Source organism: Oreochromis aureus, linkage group 2, assembly GCF_013358895.1.
Source record: "Oreochromis aureus strain Israel breed Guangdong linkage group 2, ZZ_aureus, whole genome shotgun sequence".
Classification (NCBI taxonomy): Eukaryota; Metazoa; Chordata; class Actinopteri; order Cichliformes; family Cichlidae; genus Oreochromis; species Oreochromis aureus.
In genome coordinates this window covers 27,520,743-27,544,266 of record NC_052943.1, presented here as the reverse complement: position 1 = coordinate 27,544,266, position 23,524 = coordinate 27,520,743, and the positions used below count along the sequence as shown (strand labels likewise).

Sequence of the window (23,524 nt, the reverse complement as noted above, 5' to 3'; positions counted from 1 at the left end):
AACAAGCAGTTTCTGTAGTCACATTCAGCGATACCCAAACACTTCACGTGGAGCTGTTCATGAACATAATGTCTTCTTCTTCACTGAGAATGAAGACGTCTGCATCCGAACCAGAAAAGACTGCAGCAGAAACAGTCAAAGCATCAGAACATCAGGAGAAATTTTTATGTTGGTCCCTGTACACAGACGTAATGTAGGAAAGATTTTACCCACAGTGCAAACATACAGTAGTGAAATATCCTGCTACACCTAGCACTGTAGAAATATCAGAACTCCGAGTTGGCCGAGGTCTAAGAAAGAGTCCAGACAACCTTCAAAGAAAACTCAAAATAATCCAGCGTTATCTGGTACTGGGAATTGGTGCAGCCTCACTGTGTTTGAATTTATTTCTGTGTTGGAAGATGGTGTTGTGTCTGTGAAGTCAGTGTTGACATTTTCAGCTCATCTCCAGCCTCCCTCTTTAAACACACTAAGCTACACAGCAACGCTGTCGTCCCACCAGACTCCTCTCTAATAGGTCCCCGAGTGCTCGGCCTGTCACTACTCAGGACCGGTGATGGAGGAATCAAATGCACCTCACTGTCCCTCCACCCGCTCACCCACTGTTGCTGCCTCCAAACAACAACCAGCAACAACTGGTTTGAAATCACCTCACACAGCTTCTGCAGCAAAACCAGCAACATCACACCAAGGAGGCAGAAACCTGCAGTGTTTCATGAGCTCCTGTCTGTCAGATCTGGCTTGTTTTCTGGATGTTTTGCTTCTTATGGTGTCCACGCACACCAGGGAGCAGAATGAGAGAAGAAAAACAGCGGAAAAAGTGTCCCATCAGGTTAACCCGATGGACCTGGCCAGGTACACTGTCTGCTACAGTGTTTATATACCAAGGAATCAGAAATAAAGACACTTTGAAAAGTGCTTTATGACCTGGAGTGTCATAAAGCACTGATTTAATGATTTTTTTAAATGCAGATGCTGTAAATTAAAAAATTAAGTTTAAACTCACTGAACCGGCCTGTGTTTACAGCTAGCTAACATGTCACTCAAAAGATGTTTGCCAAAGAGCGTATCTTGGATAATCTTCTTTTCTAAATGAACATAATTTTAAATATCAGTGACATTTTCTATTCTCTTCTCATTTGATGACCTGAAGCTAGGACTGAGCACCTGGACTCATCAGGGAAGTGTTTACCAAGGTAAACCGAGGGAAGAGGACCTGACAAGTTTCCTACAAGTGTCTATACAACGACAGGAGCTGCCCCCTTGTGGCCGTTAAAAGGAATGCAGAATCCTCAGAGACCATGTGGTAAGTGCCTGGCAACCATCAGTCATTAAGGAAAAATTTGCCTTCCCTGAGCTGTTGTGAGTGTTTGCTGGGAGCTGCTACAAAATCAGTCAGGCAAGCCTGAAGATGGGCCCGTGACCCCATGGTAACCTGTGGTTGCTAGGGGAAAATGAGCATTCTCCAACTAGTTGATGAGTGGTTGCTAGAGGTTGTTGTCTTGGACTCTGAGAAACTGGTTGCAAAGTGGTATGCAGTTTGTTTGTATGGAAGACACTGACCAGATCAATTCAGTTTAGTTCAAGTTAATTTATAAAGTGCCAAACGACAACAACAGTCACCTCAAGGTGCTTTATATTGTAAGATAAAGCCCATACAATAATACCGAGAAGACCCCAACAATGACATAAACCCCTATGAGCAAGCACTTGGTGACAGTGGTAAGGAAAACTCCCTTTTCAGTGAGTCAGGAAAGGTGGCCATCTGCAAACATTCACCAGATACTCGCTGAGCTGCGGTGAAACTGAAACATGTGATGCCTGAAATGGCAACCCTTTGTTTTCAATGTAAAAATTATGCTTTTACTTTCAAGGTCAACGTTCAGTTTCACTACTGCTCAGCGTGTTTTCAGACAAGCTGGTCTTCCCTGTGGGAATCTGCTAATGACCAAAGTAATCAAAAGGAGGTTTTCAGTGTAGCACACTCTCTGCGACCAGTTTCACCCGGCAACCACTTGCCAACCGGTTGAGGACTGGTTTCATTTTTCTGGCTCACTGTCCAGGGATTTAACTACGCAGCAACTGTCTGACACTGGCATCTTCACGACGCTTTGGTTTGTAATGTTTTTGACTTTTATTCACTGTTTAGTTTTCACTTATTGGCTGGTGAAACGTGCGTTTGTCACCATCTTGCTCAGGATTTAGAACTGTAATATTCAATTTAACATTATATCCGAGAACTGTCACAGGTACTGTCCACATGGGGTTAGCATGTTGTTTGTTCCCATTTTAATGTGCAGCATTTGAAAACACCCGACTCAGAAAACCTGGTAAAAATTCAGTGAGTTATGATGATTTTGGATCTGGATAAAGATAATTATGGATAGACCTTCTACCTCAGTCCACCTCCGCTGTATGTTTATGTATTTATGTTGGTTTGGAAAGACAGAGCTTGGGTTTGATTTTCTTGAAATTAATTTATGTGTCAGGTCTTTTGATATAAATCTCCATGGAAGTCCTTATTTCTAGGTGTTTTTTCTTTCTGTTAATTGTTTTTAATAATATAAATTTACTTTCAGGTTTTCCGTGCTCTTTGAGCTACGAGGGCCATGGGAATTTATCACATTAAATCACAGATGGATTATTCTCAGCAGCTGTTTCAGTCCTGATCAACCATCAGTCGAAGCGAATTAACGGCGGCTCTGGTTAGGAAGAAGAGTTTACTTTTTGGGCACTCAAGGTCTGAACTTTCAGCACAAATACACGATTAGTAGGTAGCAGCTTCAGGATTTAATTACCGAGCGTGTTGACATGACGAAACCTCTGATCTCTCTGATTTCAGGTTCTGTTACATCGGCCTATCTGTCAGCGCTGGAAACAGTTCTGAGGATAAATCCTGACTCTGGTTCCAGGCGAATAACGCCGGTGTTCCACGTGCCGCCGTCGGCTGATTGGATCCAGGAAGAATTCATTGATTAGACCTGACAGAATAATTAGAAGGCAGATCAGATGCAGGCTGATGCCTCAATTAATCTGCTGGATTTAATTCATGAGTCAGATGGAAACTGGAAATCAGCTTCACATCCTGTCAGAGGCAGCGAACCTCACTGCTTCCATCGCCGCCTCAATCGCAAAGCTTAGAAGCTGTGGAAACGTCCGGCCTCCATCAGCGTAGAAATTGTCTGGCCTCTCAATCCCTGAAAGCTCTCTGGTAACTTTTGTTCCTATATATGTGTGAATATGTATGAATCAGTATTAATTACACTGGTCTGCAAAAACCAAAGCTAAATATTTATTGTTTATTGCTGGAAAACTTCAGACTGGCTCTTGGTCAGTTTACACAGACATGACTTAAGCTTCCCTGTCATGTTTTTGAGCTACACATCACTCATGTTTACATTGACTGGAATTTTAACTTTTCCCACCAAAATAATTTAAAATGTTTGTTCTGAAAAGAAACCAGGAGAGACGTGTTAAAGCAAATCTCTGTAAATTAAGACCAAAATAAAACGAGGTCAGCGTGGCCGAAAGCGTTGCTCACATCCGTGTCTCTTTTCAAAACCCAACAGTAGCCACTCTTCATGCTCAGATTCACTTTTCCCTGATATCAGTTTTCCATCACTTTTATATCTTGATGAAATCTTTCTCCACAATGTCATCGCACGATGACACGGCACAATGTCATCGCTCTTCGCTGACATCGTGCCGATCTGGTGGGAAATAGTTAAGATGAGACTGCAAAAAATCTGCAGTGATATTCTTGCATTCATCAGCTGATCTGCTTTCAGTATGTTCTCCACAAGCTCAGCAGGACAACCGGCACGAGTGCTTCCCGTTACCGTGGACTCAGCTGGCTTCAGCTGTCGTGTCCTGGGTCGTATTTGTGAGCTTTGCATCTTTCTGGCCTTGATTCCTGGCTTGTTCTTTAGTGTATTTAGTCTGTTCCTAGTTCCTGGTTGCTTTAGAGTGTCAGACTTGTTTTACTGCCCACTTTGAGCTTAAACGGGCCAGATGAGTCAAAGTCGTTCTATCAATGTAAAAAAGTTTAATTACACATTTAATCCCTGAGGTAACTAATCAACTGTAGCAGAAATCTGTTACTTCTTTACTTTGGTGGTGTCTGAATGGCCATGGAAATGCCAGTATTAGTATGAGAAGCTGTAAAAAAAATTTTCCACAGCTGTCCAGTCGGGCAAATTAAGACTCTTTGATGGGCTGATTGTGGCCACCGAGCCATCTGTTTGACACCCCTGCTTCAGAGTTTAGTTCTCCCTCAGTGCTTCATCCTACTGTGTCAGTCCTCCAGTATTAAGTCCATTCATGTGTTTTCCCCATTTGGTTATCATTCTTCCTGCTTTATTTTGAAAGTCAGTTGTTCCTTGTACTCTGCTTTCACTTGTCCTCCCCTGTGTCTTCTTCTTTGATTTAGTTCAGCTGTGTCTTGTTCTCCCAGCTGTTTCCTCTTCCTCTTGCTTATGTTTATTTGTGTTGCGTCCAAATTCATGGGCTGCATCCTCCTGAGGACCCGGCCTTTGCGGTCTACGTGGGCCGGGTCCTCAGAAGGTCGGGTAGGCCGGAAGTAAACGGCTGTGAAATTGGACGGTCTAGCCTTCAGATTTGCGTCACCGCTGTCTCGGTGGAGTTTAATAAATTCTGCCGTCTGCTCCTTGCTATCTAAAATATAACAGGACACTGGTGTAAATTCTCGACCATCTCACACTTTTGTTTAATCAGTTTTCTGTTTGACGTTTATTCAGCTGTGTGAAAACCAACCGGGGGATTAATAAAGTTTTTTTTTATCTAATCTAATCTAATCTAATCTAATCTAATCACTTTAATTTCAGCCAAACCGATTTATTCACGAACAAATAAAACACTGAAAAAAAGACAAACAATAACATTTTTAGGTTGTCTAAGTGACTTATATATTACGTTTAACCTGAGTAGTGAAAGTCCGCGGTGATCTGAAAATGATGTGCAGGGAGTTGTACCGTTCTCGGCGGCTTCAGTGACCCTCGAGCTCCCGGCTAGCTATCGAGCTGGTGGGTAACAGACGTCTCCGAAAACGTCGAAGCACTTTTGCAAATATGTGATGTCTTGATAAACCGAGCAGATATTTGAAGTTTACACACCCACATTCTCGCCTGAAAATATGTTAAAAGTTTATTTTGTGACCCAGAAAGAGTAATAAGAGTAATATTAAAAACTTAGTAGCAGCCGCCATTGTTGAAAACTGGAATTGGCTGGGCCGTGCTATGAATTCTGGGATATGTTGGACCACGAAGGACACACCCGACCCATCCTTCAAATTCGGGGAAAAGGAGGACGCATTTGTCGGCTGCATTTGGAGGAGTCTACGAATTTGGACAGCCTTCGTTGCGTCGCTGTGACGTAATCGGCCTACTACTGCGTCCTCAGGAGCATGCAGTCCATGAATTTGGACACGACCATAGTCACCGTCTCCTCTTGTCCTTCATCAGAGCGTCTGTTCTTCATGCCCCAGAGTTTTCCAGCCAGCTGTTTAGATCGTGGTGATGTCACACGCTGCTGTGCTGAACTGCAGAACTGTCGCTTTGCTCCAATTAAAAAGTTGAGAAAAGTTTAACTTTTAAAATGCAAGCACTGTTCAAATCAAACTCAAATCACGATATTCTCATCCTCTCAGCGGTGGATGTCCTGAGAGAATGAGCTAGTTCTTGTTCTTGGGTACAGGAATAAAGTTTAACAGTCAGCTAGTCTGGATCACGCTAACGGCTAATTAAACCTAAATATGATGATCGTGTAAGCAAAGACACCCCCGCAACATCAGGCCTACAACACCTACGTGTGAATCCGGCCTGAGAGAGAAGCGAAGGAGGATTTTGCAACTGAAGCAAACCTGGCTGACGACAGAGAAACAGAAGGCAGGGCTTTTTATTTAGAGTGACACGGCTTATGGAAAAAAACGGAGGTTTGGGCAGCGAGGTGGTGAATGCATTTCCCTCGAGACTATGACTCAAAACAAAGAAAAGGACTGGCATCAGAGCTGAAACAGAAAAATGGCAAAAGAAAAAGAAGGAAGAAGGCGGAGGACGAGGAGAGCCCGGTATGTCAGCCCAGGATGAGAAACCACGATTATTGAAAATAAAAAGCATCCATCAGTGCTAATTACAACTTATAAGTTTAAAATATTAAAGAAACGAGAGTAAGTGGAAGGCTGAGAGCCTTTTTAAAGATGTAATGTATTTGCATTTATGGTGTTTTTCTAATCTTACTGACCACTCAAAGCACTTTAGCCTACAATCACATTTTAACCATAGACTCATGCAGCACTTTGTTCTACATCACTGATTAACGCAGCACTCATGTCTGTGGACTGTTTATGGGGACAGTCAGACCTGAACTAGCCTGTGATGTCTCAGCGCTCCAATGTACAGACATCATGTTACAAACTGACTAGAACAAGAAGCGTAATAACCAGTGAAAGCAGAGGATTAGACACTACTTCATCAGTGCTCTATTGCTGTTTTTTATGCTACTTATAAATCTTTATGAACAATTCCTTTGATAATGTCTCTGACTGGAGTAGGCGGCACAGAGGAAGAGTGAAAGGACATGTGAAACACACCGCTTTGCTTTAAAAGGGGTGGACCGGAGATTTCGACCCCTGGGAAGCCTCTGGTCTCTGGCTAAAAACCTCCTTCTGATTGCTTTGGTTGCTAACATGTTGCATATTCAGTTTGTGTCACACTTTTCACACTTCGCTTAGCAAGTAGTTAATGATGACAAATCTGTCTTCTTTTCAAACCAGAGGTGTTTCACTGCATACTTCCTGGTCACGTTCACTCACTGATAGGCAGCAACCTCCAATAACCACTCTCCAAGCGGTTGGAGAACACACCTTTTTCCCTAGTAGGTAACTAAGTATCATTTATGTATGCAGCACATGTAAAAGTCAAAGTGCTTTGCGATAAAAATAAAAACCTTGTGGTCACGAAAAATGTATGTATTTACGTAAAGTAACACAACGATAACCTGATCCAGTTATCAGCCGGGGTACATCGCTCTAGTGGTTCCCCTGTGTCTGCCAACCAGTCACTGAGCCTGTGTGAAGCCTGACAGAGCGAGAGGATCACCACCCCTCATCTCTGACTGAGGTGTTACGTTTTATCAAACCAGCTAACTCACAGAATACTTGGCTGTCGAAGGCGTTTGGCAGCGACACACTTTGTGCCCTGTGCTGACCGCGTGTTTGTAACTGCAGACTGTGTTTCAGGTGTTTGGACGGACACCTGTTCACCTGTTTGCAGTCCCTTCAGAAGCTAAAAGAAGACGACACAGAGAAGTTCTCAGAGATGACCATCGAATGAACAACAGAACCTCCTCTCTGCTCCTCTGCCATCTGAGGGGGGGGGGTCTCCTCCACCCTTGATGGAGTCGAGCACTGCGACTCACCGATGAAGCCGAGCTGAGAGAACTCCAGGATCATCCAGTCCTCCGACGGCTGCTGCAGTGCAAAGTTCTTCATGGTGGTGAAGAAGTTTGGGCGAGCGACTATATCGTCCTCTAACTGCAACAGAGAGAGACAGAAAGACGCAGTTTAGTTTCATCCTCTAACTTTGTGTGTGTGTGTGTGTGTGTGTGTGTGTGTGTGTGTGTGTGTGTGTGTGTGTGTGTGTGTGTGTGTGTGTGTGACCTCCAAAACAAAAAACAAAAGCCTGCTTAACGTTCACGCGCACGAAATGCCAAAATTACCATGACCGCCTCGATGAACTCCTCAGATGAAGATCATAATAAATGTGCTGAATGTGAAGAAGCAAGAGGGGAACGGAGGGAGAGGTGAGGTGGAAGCAAGAGGCAGATCATTTAAAACCCTCCAATCAGACATTTTCACAAGAAGTCTGGATCTTGCTTTTTTATTACTTATAACACAGATAAACATCCATAAACCTGTTCAGGACATCACGGAGCACAGATCCAGAGGAACTCTCTGGAGGCTCATCAGCTGTCTGAGTTTGTAGCATTAAAAGTCAGTCACAGTTCAAAGATGCAAACATAAACCGGTAAAAGACAGACGCCGGCTCCAAAAACCATCAGACTGGGAGAAAAATGTCAATAAAACTATCTCAGAGTTTTTATTGTTATTGAGAAAGCGATGCACATCCAAACTTTAACAGGGTTTCTGCCTCTCGCCTCGTCACTAATCACTAAGACTTCAGCAGAGAAGCCAGACTCAACATTTCTGCTCCTGATCTCAAACCAGCAGGAGACGCTCCATAAACGCCAGCCTCCTGACACACGTCTTCCCCTTTCGTCCCCGGGGTAGTCGACACAGAGTAATTACCTCCTCCACCTCCTCGCCTCACCGCCGCTCCGTGCAGACAGCGAAAACTCTGCAAAGTTCAGAGAGAGTTTAGGTGTCAAAACAGCGTGTCGGCTTCGTGTTCCTGTCAGAAAGCTTCATGTGGGAGCAGCCGAAGCTCCGCCGCCGGCGGCTGAGATGATGTCGGCGAGACTGCTCCATCACAGGAAAGTAGCCAGAAAAATAACCGAGCTCAGCTCCGGCAGGCAGACCAGCGTTCAAGTCTGCGGCTCACAACAGCCCAGCGCACAGAGCGGCACATCACACATCCATCTGCACAGCTTCCTGCTCGCCGTTCTGTCAGAAAACGCTTCTCATTTCCATGGAGAATCCTCAGAGTCAGGAAAATTCAGGTTTTATTTGTTTGTCACGAACACCTCCCGCCGGCCTCGACCTCTGACATCACCTGTCTGCAGGTATTCTGCTGCGTCTTTGAGGAAAATGTCATCTTTCATCATTTCAGTGGAATTTATTCGTCTTTGTGACGGTTTCACATCTATTGGTCATCACTTTCTGTATTTTCGTTCAGTCGCTCTTTGGTTGACCTTCGAATGCAGAAATAGGCTGGTTTTATAATTCAGCCACATTTCAGGCTTTGAATAAACAACATTTCAACAGTATTTCACAGACGTCACCTTTAAGCAGTAAAAAGTGTGCATTTTTCTTTAGTTTTTACACTGATTATTTTAAACTAACACTCAAAACACTGCTCCCAGTTCAATAAATGCACCATGATCACAAGCAAGCCTCGTCAGGTGAGGATGAGGAGGGCAGGAAGTGAGAAATGACCGAGAGAACATGATCCACATTCAAAATAAAAGCCCTGAGAGCCGAAAAGTCAAACAGAGCTTCTGAAAGTGTGATCTGATGCTCTGCGAAGAAAAGAACAAAAGATAAAAACAGAAGAGGCCGTGAAGAAGAAGAATAGAAGCCAGGAAGAGGAAAAAGAAGTAAAGAGGAGAAGGAAGAAGAAGAAGAATCCAGGGAGGAACCATTATGAATAAGAAATGAAAGAGAAGAACAAAAAGAAGGAAGAAGAAGAAGGAAAAGGAGATTAAAGGGCCGGGAAGATGAAGGATAGTTTGGTGTGCTTTTAAACGCTGCACTTCTCCTCTGCTGCTCCGCATCAGCAGCTTTATCATCCACCGAGCTCAGATAATTAAAGGTTAGTGAGCGTAACGAAGCGGATGGCAGAGCCAAAGACATGAAGCCTGCACTTTTAGGTTTCATTTAATTTTTATTAGCACAAGAGAAAATATCAGAAGCGGGACGTGACACGGGGCGCTTTTAATTCATGAGCTGGTGAGACGCACCTGAATGCAACACCGGCTTCAGTGTGAAGGCTTTCTGTCTCCTGCAGAAAGCCTGAGAGCCGGTCGGTCAGGCTGTTTAATTTCAAATATATTTATGAGGTGTTTTTAAGACCTCTGGAGGACGCCGGGGTGTCTGCAGGTCGCGAGGAAGCAGGTGAGCTAAAGATCACTTCATCTCATTTCCTGTTTATTCAGATAAAACGCCTTTCTGTCCCACATGTCGAGGAGGACGACGAGGGACGAGTCCTTCTTCTTCTTTTCATCTTTAAAGGGAACAAAGGCTCTGTGACAGCGCCACAGAGACGCGTCCATTAGTCTACCCACAATGCAACAGTTTCATCATCAGCTTCAGACACCAGCGGGATTACATCACAGAGACCTTTTATCTTAAAGCTTCATCGCACTCAGAGCGCGACTTGTTTTGGAGAGACGACTGTCTGCTGAGAGCTCCGAGGTCACGTGAGGTCACGTTAACATTCCCGAGGGGCCGCACGAGGAGCTGGGACTGATGTGAAGGGTCGCACCAAGAAACTTAACTCAGTTCTGCTCATTATTAATTTTATCTCCTTACAGGCTTATTGCCGTGACCCTCTATAACAGTCCAAGCTCCTCATGTGACCCCTCGGGAAATTAACCGTCCACACCCGCAAAAAACAACCAAAATGTGACGTCCGTCAAGGACCTACAAAGAAACACAGCCTGACCAAAATCTGACCTGAATCAGAAACATATACAGAAAATAACCACAATGTGCTTCAAAAGGGTACAAAGGAACACAAATGACCAAAATGAGGCATAAAACAATCACACAGAGATACAACCGGACTAAAAAATGAGTCCTGAAATGACCCAAATACACAAAAACAAACAAAATGTGACAAAAAAAAAAAAAAAGACAAAGACGCTAAACCTGAGAAACACGTGTCCAAAAATCACCACCAAGTGAAACGACAGCCTGACCCAAATGCGACCAGACGACGAAAAACGACCTAAAACAGACAAAAAGATGCAACCTGAAATGACCACAGACTCTTCTTCCTGCTCTTCTTCCAGCTGCTACCTTTAGGGGGCGCCATGGCGGGTTATCTGCATCTCCCATCCCAGCATCCCCCTCTGCATGTCCTCCTTCACTGCATCCATGAATCTTCTGTGAGCTTTTCCTCCTTTCTCCCTCCTCTGCACATGTGCAAACAATCTCAACCTCTCTGACTCTGAGCTGTCCCTGTGATGGACATGTTTCTGTTCCCCTCCACGATGCTCACTCCCTGTGAACATGTGACCTCGGCGTCCGTCTCCAAACTAGACATCACAGCCACAGACGCCAAATCAACCAAAATCTAACAAAAAATTAAACCTAAAGACCAAAGTACAGAGTAAAGAGTGAAACCATGCAAAATGATTAGAGATGTGAAAAAGCAAAGAGGAGATCAAAGTCCTCCCAGGAGCTCTGAAAACACACGAGGACGTGTCATCTGAATTTACACTTACATGATCCTGATCATTTCTGAGCACGCCCCCTTCTCCTTAATCCTGCTTTTGGAAAAGCAGACTAGTTTTAAAGGAAAGATGCAGCAGTGAGCATCACTTTCATTCACCACACGGCAACGAATCATTTACCAGAAAATCCACCGATAAACACGCAGCGTTCACTCTGACGTGAAGCGGAATGAACAATTTATCTCAACTGTCAAATTCATTTATTTATTTTTGGCCGCGCCCACAGGATTTTGGCACAAACACGTGAAACGACCGAAATGCTTAAAAATAACTACAAAAACATCCAAAATAACCACAGACAGAGAGAAAGACCAGCAGCTGCTCGCCGAGCTTCTTCTTCTTCTGTGTTTCTCTTTACCTGGACGTAGTAGGTTCCTTTAGACTGAGCGTACATCATCAGGAAGCAGTAGTCCAGGTTCTGCTTCGTCCTCCACCTAAAGAAGAGGGGGAGGAGTTAATGTGTTAAAGCAAGTATACCTGCACCTCTTCTTCTGAGACACACACAGTTACTGCACATGCACACACGCCATTGTGACATCATCCATTGGTTAATGGGTTGCTATGGAGCTGTTGCTATGCTGGTGTTTTAAAGTTGGACGGTCGAAACGAGTGTAAGCGACTTGTCAATCACGATGTAGCTCCGCCCTAAATCACACTCATCCTTTCTCTGTTTCATCCTTTCTCCCCTAAAATCAGCGACGGAGACCAAAAGGAAGACTGACCAGAGGGGTCGCCCCCTGCTGGACATTAGAAACACTGCACATCACCTGTCCACATGTACCACGCCTCCCCTCAGAGAGTAAAGGAGGACATCTCCATCACTGAGCAGAGGTGGAGGGTTATAAACAGATCAGTTCATCTAAAAATATCCAGGACGGCGATGTAAGTAAATGCAATGCTGCATGGGTGTGGCTCCTCCCACTGAAACCAGTAAGAGCATCAAGAACCAGCTTTAAAAGACATTTACTCTTCTGTTTCTTTCTGAGACTGCTCACAGCCTTGTGGATGTTCTCGAGTAACCACATATTTTTCAAGTGCATTCTTTGGGCTCTTCTACAGATGCAAGACAAGCGCCATTTACTTTCATTGTAGTTAAGGAAAGTCAGTTTGGCAAAGCTGAGCAAGTCAAACACGACTGTGTTGGATAAACAACGCTGCAGGCCAGAGGCAAAATATGTAGATGTGATTTTGGATTGAACCTCTCCTTCTTAAGTACGTGTGATCTTATAAGTGGCAAAGACAAGGCAGCGTGTATTTGTTTCTTCATGAAAGTCAATTATCCAACAAGAACCACAAAGGTCCACAAAACAACCACAAATACACAAAAAAGCTACAAAATAGAGAAAAACAAGACAAAGACACAAAAACAATGAAAGAATGAAAATAAAAACATCCAAAAATGACCACAGAGTGTTCCCTTAATGGTGAAGCTGATCTTATCGTCTGTTCGTGGTATAAAAAACACTGAATGTTTGTGTGTTTACGCTGCACACACACACTAAACAGGTACCAACTGTCTCTGACACACACAGAGGAAGCACATCCAGCAGGATCAAGGTTGTAGCTCTGCAGGTTTCCATCGACGCCTTCGGCCCGCGAGGTGGGAAAGAGAGCGCGCCGCGAGTTTCAGGCGCTCGCAGAAACAGAACAAAGCAATCAGCGGTGAACTGAATCGGTGTGTTTACAGACGAGGTTTGCTAAACACACACAGCTCGATATTTACAGAGCGAGCGCTCAGCTGTTTGAGGTGTCAGAGCTCAGAGGGTTCCTGCTGCAGTATGCGAGTTTACCGCCGTCTGTTTAATGCTCAATAAGTTCTCAGGAAAAAAGAGAAATCGATAATGAAGTCTTTATTTTAACAGGGAAGTCACTAAAATCTGATTCATAACTTATACGCTGGTAACGGTTTATATGTCGACACTTAATAAGTGACTTCATCAGAACAGGGTGGAGTGATCAGTCTGCATCCACAGACCGTGTGACCATCACACAGATACAGACACCTGCTAATCAGATCTCAGTGATGATGTCATTAAAAATGCTCCAACAGTAACAACTTACTAGTTACTGTTACGCCTGGAGTTTGATCCTTGAGGGTAAAACAGTGAGGTTTTATGTTAGTGCGTTCAACGTTTTGTGTCATTAGATCATATAAAAGCAGAATGATGGTGCAAACAAACGAGGACAGATTTTGTCCAGAAGCATAAAAACTCCTCACACTGACCAGTGGAGGTTTGCAGCTTTGTGCTTTGACAAGGAGCACATGATCATAGTGCCAGAAAAACATCCCACACAAATCAGGGTCAAAATAAAAGAAAGCATTAAAAGATGCACTTTGTTGTAGGGGTTTGTGCAGCATGTGATAAACACATGAGGTCCCACTCCTTCAGTTAAGAAAACCCATCCACGCCTCCATCGTCTCTTTATTGCGCCATAAAAAAACGATCCACGCTCATCTCCTCACATGGCACTTTAAAGGCTTATTTTTACTGTTGGGAGTCAATAGACGTTTTATAATCCCACCGAGGTCTAAGAAACAATCCAGGCAAAAAGAGGCTTTTATAGCAAAACAGTAAAGTTAACACAGAGGCTTTCTTGTCTCGCACTCCCTTGCGGCGATCGGCGAGGCGATTTAAGGCGACAGGGAGAGTCAGCTGGTTCTCCACGCAAAGACTCTAGTGTTTCCAGATAAAACAGAAACGATTCTCAGGCAGCTTCTTATACAAAAACAGCAGCAGCGTGACCACAGAGGCATCATTGCACACAGTGCTTCCACGCTGCGTTCAATCAAAAAGGCAAAAAAGCCAAACACACAGCTTCTGAGCAAAGACGTCATTCATGCTTAACATCCTTTAAAGGTCAAACCGCAGAAGTTCACGTCACTGAGATTATTCTAAAACAAAGACGACAGGCAAATTAAAAACTAAAACAAACTTAATGACACCTTATTGTAGCTGTAATCACTTATAATCACATATTTACAGCTAAGCGTCAATCATGTTTACTCTTTACTATAAATTCTCCTGTGAGAATGTAACAATATTACAGCTCAGGGGTTATTATATTATTATTGTTATTAGTTTACACACTAGAGGCCAGCAGTGTCAGAGCTCCAACAAGCTTCAACAAGTTCTTATATGAATAAGAAAAACTGAAGTTTGTGCTGTGAGCCTGAATCAGCATCATGACCATGTCAACTCCGTCCTCTAAAGCAGGGATGGAGAGCTCCAGGCCTCGAGGGCCGGAGTCCTGCAGGTTTTAGATGTGTCTTAGATCCAACACAGCTGATTTAAATGGCTAAATTACCTCCTCAACATGTCCTCAACTTCTCCAGAGGTCTGGAAATGAACTACTCATTTGATTCAGGTATCTTGGCCCAGGGTGGTATCTAAAACCTGCAGGACACCGGGCCTTGAGGCCTGGAGTTCCCCACCGCTGCTCTAAAGGATTTCCTTAAACATGACCTGTGGTCATGTTTATTTATCTATTTGAACTTTTTATTGGTACTTGCTGCATTTTAACATAAAGATCTGGACTTTTTCTTCCTTACACTTTCCAAACAGAAGTGTGCAGTCATGCACGATGCCGGACTCGTGCTGAGCAGCTGTGGCGTTCATGGTCAGAGTGATATCACAACATCAGCTTGAATTGAAGGAGACGATACAGATACTCTGCCACTCAGCCATGATAGCTCGTGTAACATCGTCTCATATCTTGTTGAATTCAGTTGTTTAAATCCACAAACACAAGCAGCACAGCTCAGCTGATCAAAGCCTGATCACAAAGAAACTGGAGCTCATAGTTGAAACGATTGTCACTGATTTATAAGTGATTCCTTTTCCCACGCTGCACCGCTAAAACCGACCTTAAAGTTCCCTCACCTGCCAAATCCCTGTTAACCCTTCTTCACTTTTACTTGAGTAAATTAGTTAAATCAGTGCTTTAACTTTAACTGGATTTTTTTTAACACATTTATCGCTTCTTCGACTTAAGTGATCAGCGTGAGTGCTTTTGCCACCTCTGCTGTGATTTTTGTTCTTCTCGTTCTGCATCCTCGTTTATAATCGTGGATGTTTGAGAAGTTCAGGAGTAAAAAAAAAAACTTCCAGGTATTCTTTTTTTCATGAAGCAACAGAAACAGCAGTATTTATCCGCTTCTTTCTATTAATAACAAGTTTCTTATCGAATGCATGAATGATTGTCCTTTATTTGAAGAACATAAGTGGACAAGACAATGGAGTTTTTGTTTCCTTCGTCATGAAAGTCAATCATCCCATGACAAGCACAAAGTGTCAGGAGTGGTGACGTGAAGAAGACCCGAATGCAGGACAATGAGGCAGCTGACATGAAGATAAACACATGCTTTTTATGACCAAAGAAAAACACCGAGCAACCAAAATACTGAAGGAATACAAGCTGGAGTCCACAAATACACACAAAGAGCTAAACAGGGGAATGAATCAAAGACAGACAAAACAGAAGGGAAGGAAAACTGAGAAAGACTGTGGAGACTAATGACAGTAAAATTAAAGACAATTATATCATAGACTAGAAGTCATCACAAGAACAACAACAAAGTTACCAGAGTCACAACTTCAACTATTAAAACAGCAGAAAAAAACAAAAAAACCATTCGCCAACGTTGCATTGATTGGATGTAATCAGAGTTTTTCTGAATTAAAGCAGGCCTCCAAACCTTAAAAGCTCCTGTGTGCGTCTAAATGGAGCCATAAATAGGATCAAATAAAGGTGCGTTATTGTGAGCGCACAGGTGGAGTGTTCTGGGAAATGAACCGAATGAGCAGTGGTTAGCTCGCGAGAGCGGCCGGCTGACTCACGTCACCATCTTCCTCTCACACCGAGAGCATCGGGCCTTCGGCAGGAAAACAAACTTTTAATGAGATTCTCCTCAGATAGCAAGCGGCGGCGATACGCTTGCATGCAAACTGCGTTAAAAAGGAAGAGTCAGCGCAGACGTGTTTGTCTTTTGCTCACTCAGACTCTGAAGTGTTTAAGGAGCAGACAAGTTCTGCATATTAAAGTCCATTTTCTCCAAATCATTAAGTTTTCAGACTGATGTAGTCCCTTCCTGACGGCCGTTCGTCTCACTTAAACTCTGAAGAGCGTGGACACAAATCCATCACAGCTGATGTATTATCTTCTGTTTGAAGGAACGTTTCACTTTGCGAACTAACTGCTCCCATGATGCTCTAGGGTACAGGCTGGGCAGTTAGCAAGAGATGTGGTAAATCTGTACACTTCTCTAGTGGTGCACAGGTGAACAAACTGTAATTTCACCACCTGAAACCAAGAACTCAAACCACACAAAACAGGTTTTCGTAGCTAAAGCTAACCAAATATAAACCTATCTGTGTGATTTGCAGTATGTTAACTAAGTTTTGGTACCTAAACTTAACCAGTGACTGAAAGAAAAAATAAATTTGCAAAAAACAAAACTAGATGCAAAACACAAAGGCCCAAATCTGGATGCTAAGCATGCAGGAGGATGCCCAGAAAGGAAACAACAGGTGGCATGAAGACATAACATAGTCTAACTTTACTAAAGCACAGTTTAAATGTACTCGTGGTATATATTACTTTTCAATCTGCTAGTATAAGTCGCTGTCCTAATATAGATAAACCTTCACAGCAGTAGTTTAATACCTAAAATCATCACCAGCTGACATACACGTGACTGAATCAGTAGTTCTCATTATAGATTATATGAATATGAATTTAACTTATGAGTTTTCAATATTTGTTTTCAATATTTGTTTCACATATTTGGTCTTTAACTCGCGTCACCGCTACAGAACTCTTATTTCTTAGTCAACCTGTCCGTGCACTGTATGATTGGATGTTTATTTTAACTTTATTATTTTCCATCTTATTCATCTCGTCATTACTGAATCTAAAAATGTGTTTTTGTGTTTGTGTGTTTGGATTTCAGGTGTTGTGAATCCATGTTTGATTAAAATGACAGCAGTCTATCTGTCTGAGCTCCAACAGCTGGCAAACTAAATCAACTCGCTTCCTGTTGTTTGAAGAACACGTGCATCACTCAGCCCAGGTCTCAGCTCTTCTCATCAGTTAAGACTTACAGCCCAGGTTCTGTCTGACAGACTTTCCTTCTGCATCGCGTCTCTGAAAGCGGATATTTTCTAGGAAAGAACTGAAGATGATGTCTGCAGAAAGAATGAAATCAAAAAATCAGAAGATCTCCTTGTCTCTCTCTCTGAGATGAGTCCCAAAAGGGAAGAAGAACGCTGTTTTTTCGTCTTCCTCTGCAGAGATGTTACAGTCAACTACCCGCCGCCGCCGTTTTCACACCAACTAGCTCCAGAGTGTGTGTCACAGAGAAAACGACTCCACAAGCTTCAGACTTCAGTTTCTTCAGAGGCGGTGGATGAAAATAGCTCATCAGCACGCAGACAGTGAAGAAGGGGATGAGGTGTTTCTCTTTTTTCCTTCTCCCTTCCAAACTCATCTTTTCTACCTCCCTCCCTGTCCAGTGTTACCACAGGAACGACGCCAAGGGGCGGAGCAGCAGTTCATTAAATAAAATGATGTCACTTCAAGCTGTGTGTGCGTTTCCTTTTAAGATGGCTCTGTCAAGGAGACAGGAAGGCGAGAGGACCAACTTAAGTGTGTGTGTGTGTTCAGTATGTGTGTGTGTGTCTGGTTAGGTTGCTCAGAGACTCATGAATTAGCCACGACAGGTTGACAGATGCCTGGGGAGATGTTAAACACATGTGCACACACACACACACACACACACACACACACACACACACACACACTGACTGACATGCATGCATAAATACAAATGATTAGAGACACCCACCAGCACCAGCTTTCTCTCATTGCTGGAGCTCATAAATCACATACAAACGCACACCTGATTGGACTGTAAAGTTGACTGTGTGGACTTGCACACCTATCTTTGTGGGGACCCTTGCATGAGGACATTACTGAGACACAAGGACAGATTTTTTAGAAGCAGGATCTATGAGAATTCCCCAAACTAATTTCTATTCAGGATTTACTGAGTGTCGTATCTATTTATATAACATGCCTCTATTAATGAAATCCAGAAACAGTGTTATTTATATGAACTGATCCAGATGCTTTAAGTATGTCTGGTTTTGAAAAGTCCACATCTACTTAAAGGAAGTTATGAAACATGCACACACACACACACACACACACACACACACACACACACACACACACACTCGTTTTCATATCTTAGTGAGGACACCTCATTGACACAATGCTTTCCCTAGTCGCTTACCCTAACCCTAACCATCAAAAATGAATGCCTAACCCTAACCCTTACCCTAAACCTAACCATACCCTAATTGTAACCCTGACACTAAAACCACATTCTGAGCCTCAAAAATGCCTTCAAACTCGTGTGGACGGGCATTTTGTCCCCATAGTATTGTATTTTAGCATGCCAATTTTCTGTCCTCACAAAGATGTGTAAACATGTACACAGACACACACACACACACACACACACACGTTTGCTGACCTGACTCTCTCCTTTGGGTCTCCGAAGGACTCTCGGAGTCGAGAGAAGTCGGGGTAGAAGTGGACCGACGGGGAGATGACCTCCAACAGACCCGACTGAATCTCTGCTGGAAAACTGAGATTCAGACAGACCGAGTGAAACAAATGATCAATGTTCACACCAAACCATGAGCTCCCTTTGCGACAGGAGTAAGAAACTCCAGGCCTCAAGGGCCGGTGTCCTGGAAGTTTTAGATGTGTCCTTGATCCAACACGGCTGATTCAAATTGCTAAACTACCTCCTCAACATGTCTTGGAGTTCTCCAGAGTCCTGGTAATGAACTAATCATTTGACCCAGAGTGATATCTAAAACCTGCAGGACACCAGCACTTGAGGCCTGGAGTTGCCCACTCTGCTCTACGAGCTAAGGACAGAAGAATAAAACAAACATGCTCATACACAAAGCTGTTCGGTGTTCACATTCACAACTCTACACAGAAACCAAGAGTCCCTGAAGTCAGCTATGGGGCCAAGCCTGACACAAATAGGCTAGTATGGGATATAAATTCATATTGCTCTTGTGTTCACTAGGCCAAGCTAACATGACATGGTCAGCAGTTTGGAGGTGCTCCACAAATACAAAGTCAACACATTCCAATATGTTTGTTTGTTTGTTTGCAATTTTTGACTTAATAATGTGATCAAACTTGTTGACACGACTGATTGTGGGCTGTGTGCGCTCTTATTTACTGTCATGAGCCAACAACTCATTCACACACGACAAAGATTTATCTATACAAACTGTAACTTGTCCACTGTGAACAGTGACTTGATCCCACAATACAATAAGTTCACATATTTGAATTTTATATATAAATCTTCATGATGATATGTAGTGTTTCACTAATAAACACTAATCCAGAAGAATAATATTAATCAGCATATCAATCTGTTATATTTTATTTTTAGAAAATTAGGAAAGCGGCGTGTAAATCCAGCCTGATGTCGTCTTATACATGCAGGAATATTTCCAGTCCCAGTCTAGTTAACAGTGGTTGTTATCTGAACTGAAAATGTCCATAAAAGGGACCACACACACACACACACACACACTCGTGTTGGCTGCAGTAGTAACAACATCCTGTCATGCAGGTTGACTTACAGGCGCTTCAGGTTGTCTGCTACACTGCTGGCGTACTGTTGGTCAGCCTGAAAACACAGAAAAGCAGTTTGTGTCTCGATGTGAAACTCACAGCTTCGAAGCATCAGAGTGATGAAGTCAAGAATTCATCCACATAAGCTGCACTACACGCTCAAGTTACTTTAAACTGTAAGGTAAAGACTTTATAAATTTTAGAGAGAAACCCAAACAGAGAAGCACTTCTGGGGTAAGAAGGATCTGAGAGGAGCAGCCATCTGCCAGGACCGATTTGGGGTGAAGAGAAAAAGGAGAGAGAAAGGGACAAAATACACACTATTTATTGATGTGCATCAGTGGCATATAAACACTTGGACGGTGGAAGAAGGAGGTTGAAAGTGCTCATACATCATAGGCTCCAGCAGCCTGAGCTTATAGCAATGTAAATAAGATCCAGTCCTAACTGTAAACTGTTGTAAAAATCAAGGTTTGAGCCCTTCAATCCCAACTGGGAGGTGTGATAGCTGAAGGCTCTGCCTCCCATTTTACCTTTACAAACTCTAGAAACCACAAGTAAGCCTGCAGCCTGAGAGCGAAGTGCTCTTTCAAGATAATAAGAGAAACAGTGGGGCATGATTATTCAGGTTTTTGTACATCAAAATAAATATTTTTCTTTAAGAAAGATTTCATATCCAAATGCTGTTCATTCTCTTCACTGCCCTATAATAAGGGCATAAAAGCTCAGTTCATGCACTGCTGCAAGTGTCTCTCTCCCTCTCTCTCTCTCGCTCCTAGTCATTAATGCAGAATGGGTCCAAACAGTAAAGGTTACCATCTAATGAAACCATGGAGAGTAAAAACACAGCATCACTTCAAAATAGTTAGTCAGTTATTTCATAATGAGGTACACCATGAATTTAATTTAATAGTTTAATTTATGTTGATGTATTTGCATGTTTAAAGTGAGGTAATTTACACTAAAAGAGCTCAATTTAAAGTCATAATAATAATAGTAATAAGTCTAGAGTTTGGTGTCTCTGCAGTTTTGTGTGATTTTGTAGCCTAGTTATCACTCTGTAGTCTTCAGGCCTGTCTCTTCGTGGCTGTTTAACATCTGTTTACAGCAACTGCTCACAAGTGTGAAGTAACTGTGCATCACTGTGCAGCTGTTTTATGTTGTTTAGCATTTCTCTGTAGCCACTGTGTTAACAGGTGGCACTGAAACACTTTTCCTGTCTTGCAGAATCATGCTCATGTCCAAGTATCTCCGGCACACACAGTGTTCAAGTTCTCCTCACTTTTTCTTGTTATGCACAATAACACACAAACACACACACACTGAATTAATGAATGTTCACAAATACACACGGGAGGCTGAGGTCATCACAATATTTTAGTTTTTTCCTAAAACACACACACACGCACACATGCTCTTGTTCAAGCTCAAACATCAACAACTTAAGAAATCGGTAACATCAGAGCTCGGCCCAGTCAGGGCACAGATGGACTCCCTGTGGGACCCAATCATCTGGCTCTGAAGGTCACAGCACGGTCACATGTATTTCCAGCGCGCTTTTCCGAGAGTTTGTGGTTTGTTTTGGCATCCTGGAGGTGCCAGCTGGGTGGAGCTTACCGCAGAGCTCAGTGTTAACGAGAAGCAGACGCCATAAGAGCCTCTTGCTGATGAAACAAACACTAAAAGTATGACACATATTTTTAAAGGACTATATTTTATTAGAAAATGAAAGGGAAAACTTCTCCACTATAAGAGAGGCAGGAAGGGCTTGTTAAATCTATGCCACTGACATGGAGCCCACAAAGTCTGAAATAAAAATTGGGCTGATTAGAGAACGAGACTCAGGTGGACAGTCACAGGAAACAACGACAGAGAGCTAATCTTTAAAGGTGAACAGAAAACAACCACAGCATACTAATACTACAGGAATGTGAACACTTAGCAAGAAGTATGACACAAGGAAACTGTACTTATCACATGAAACCCCAACCAAAGGAACCTAAACTCATAAGAAAAGATTAATAATTAAGAAATCAAAACGGGAAATCCAAACTCAGCCTAACAATAATCCAAAAAAGAAGAGTGAAATGGCCAAACAAAAACCAGGAATCCAAAAGTGACTCAAAAGTGACTCAAAACCCTGGGACCACAATCAAGAGACCATGACATAATTATGCAGTTTTCCAAATTTTGTTGGTATAAATGTTCTGGTTTACAGCCGTCTGCTGTGTCTTTTCCATGTTTATCGTAGTGGCCTAGGAGCCTGGTCATGACACCATTAATTGTTATCGTACATTAAATTGTAGTCACTTTAAATGGTAAAGAAAACACCACAGACTCTGATCAATGACAAAGCTAGAGGATCTTTTCATCTCTTCTCAGCTGTCTCTCTTGTATTTGTCTTTCAAATTGATAAATCAGCCTATTTCCTCTGTCAGGTGACAGAGGAAATGATTGCAGACCTGTTCGTGTGAAATAAAGGATGTGTGGTGGATCTGTCGGGGGCCGGGACACCAGGTTGGGCTGTGTCACATGCTCTTCTGCATTTTGAATGGAACATGCTTTGGTCATGCAATATTCATGTTACACTTCTCTAAAAGCTTTAAGTACTTTCGTTCCTTGTTCGTCTGCATAAACAAACCCTGCTGAGACGCCACGTGACGAGTTTATCCGAAACCCAAAACCCCGAACCTGAACAAAAGTTAAATTAAAGCCAAGTCTTTAATTTTAATTTCAGCCTGAATCCAGCAAGTAAAGCTGAAATCTGTGACTATGAGATAAAAACAAAAACCTTGAGAGGATTTTAAATATTATATCAGCCTGGAGGGAAAACAAACAAGCATCCAACTGAAAAACAGAGATAGAAATTAAATTGCAGAACAGAAAGTAAAGGAAAAATAGCAAGATGGAAACAGCAGAGCAGAGAAATGTAGCAGGCTCTGAAACTGATCTGAGTTTATAAATCAGGGAGTCTTCAGCGGCAGCTTATAAACTCTCCAGTCAGTCTCCTGCGGTAGATGCTTGCACACCTTTGAGCTTTAGTCTCGGTACAGTGTCCTCTACCAACTCAAAGCTAAAGGTGTTTTTGTCCCAAAGAAATTTACATCCCAAACACTTTGCCTCTGGGGCTCTATTCTGCTTTCAGTATTAACTATTGTTAGCTTAAAAGTAGACTCCACAGCAGCTGTATGAAAAAATGATAAAATATATTTTTCCCAGTTGTAGGTACAAGGCAGGGATGCCTCTTCTTTTGTTGTGCCAATTGAACCACTGGCTATAGGAAAAAGAACAGCAGGTAAGATCAACAGAATTCAAAGGTATCCTTATATGCAGATGGTATGTTTTTGTATATTTCTGACACAGAGTCCAAAATAACAAATGTAGACATTGCAGATGAATCTGGCTATTTATCCACTTTTAAAGTCTATTTACATAAAAGTGAGTTAATGTCTTTTGGGACTAAGATGCCAGACCTCTGTCTTCAGTCTCTTTTAAAAAAAACTATATTGAATATGTAGAAACATGGATTACCCACAATTACAAAGAGCTTTATCACTTTAATTACAAATTTCTTCTGTCATGTTTAAAACAGGATTAAACACTGGCACTGATTATATTTTTCTTATTTTAGAATGAATAATTCAGTGAAGATATCTGTACTACTTTTTTAAATATATATATTTCTTATAAAGCATGCCAAAAT

General features: G+C 42.5%; 1 protein-coding gene across 1 annotated transcript in view; it reads right to left on the bottom strand.

The window, feature by feature from the left end:
* Window positions 1-23,524, bottom strand: part of mgat4b (alpha-1,3-mannosyl-glycoprotein 4-beta-N-acetylglucosaminyltransferase B) — a 108,232-nt gene that overhangs the window by 27,979 nt on the left and 56,729 nt on the right. Inside the window, exons 6-9 of the mRNA XM_039621640.1 lie at window positions 19,830-19,876; window positions 18,689-18,802; window positions 11,510-11,585; window positions 7,435-7,549 (exon numbers count right to left, since the gene is read on the bottom strand). Of these exons, the coding sequence (XP_039477574.1) occupies window positions 7,435-7,549; window positions 11,510-11,585; window positions 18,689-18,802; window positions 19,830-19,876 (352 nt within the window). The remainder of the gene's footprint in view (window positions 1-7,434; window positions 7,550-11,509; window positions 11,586-18,688; window positions 18,803-19,829; window positions 19,877-23,524) is intronic.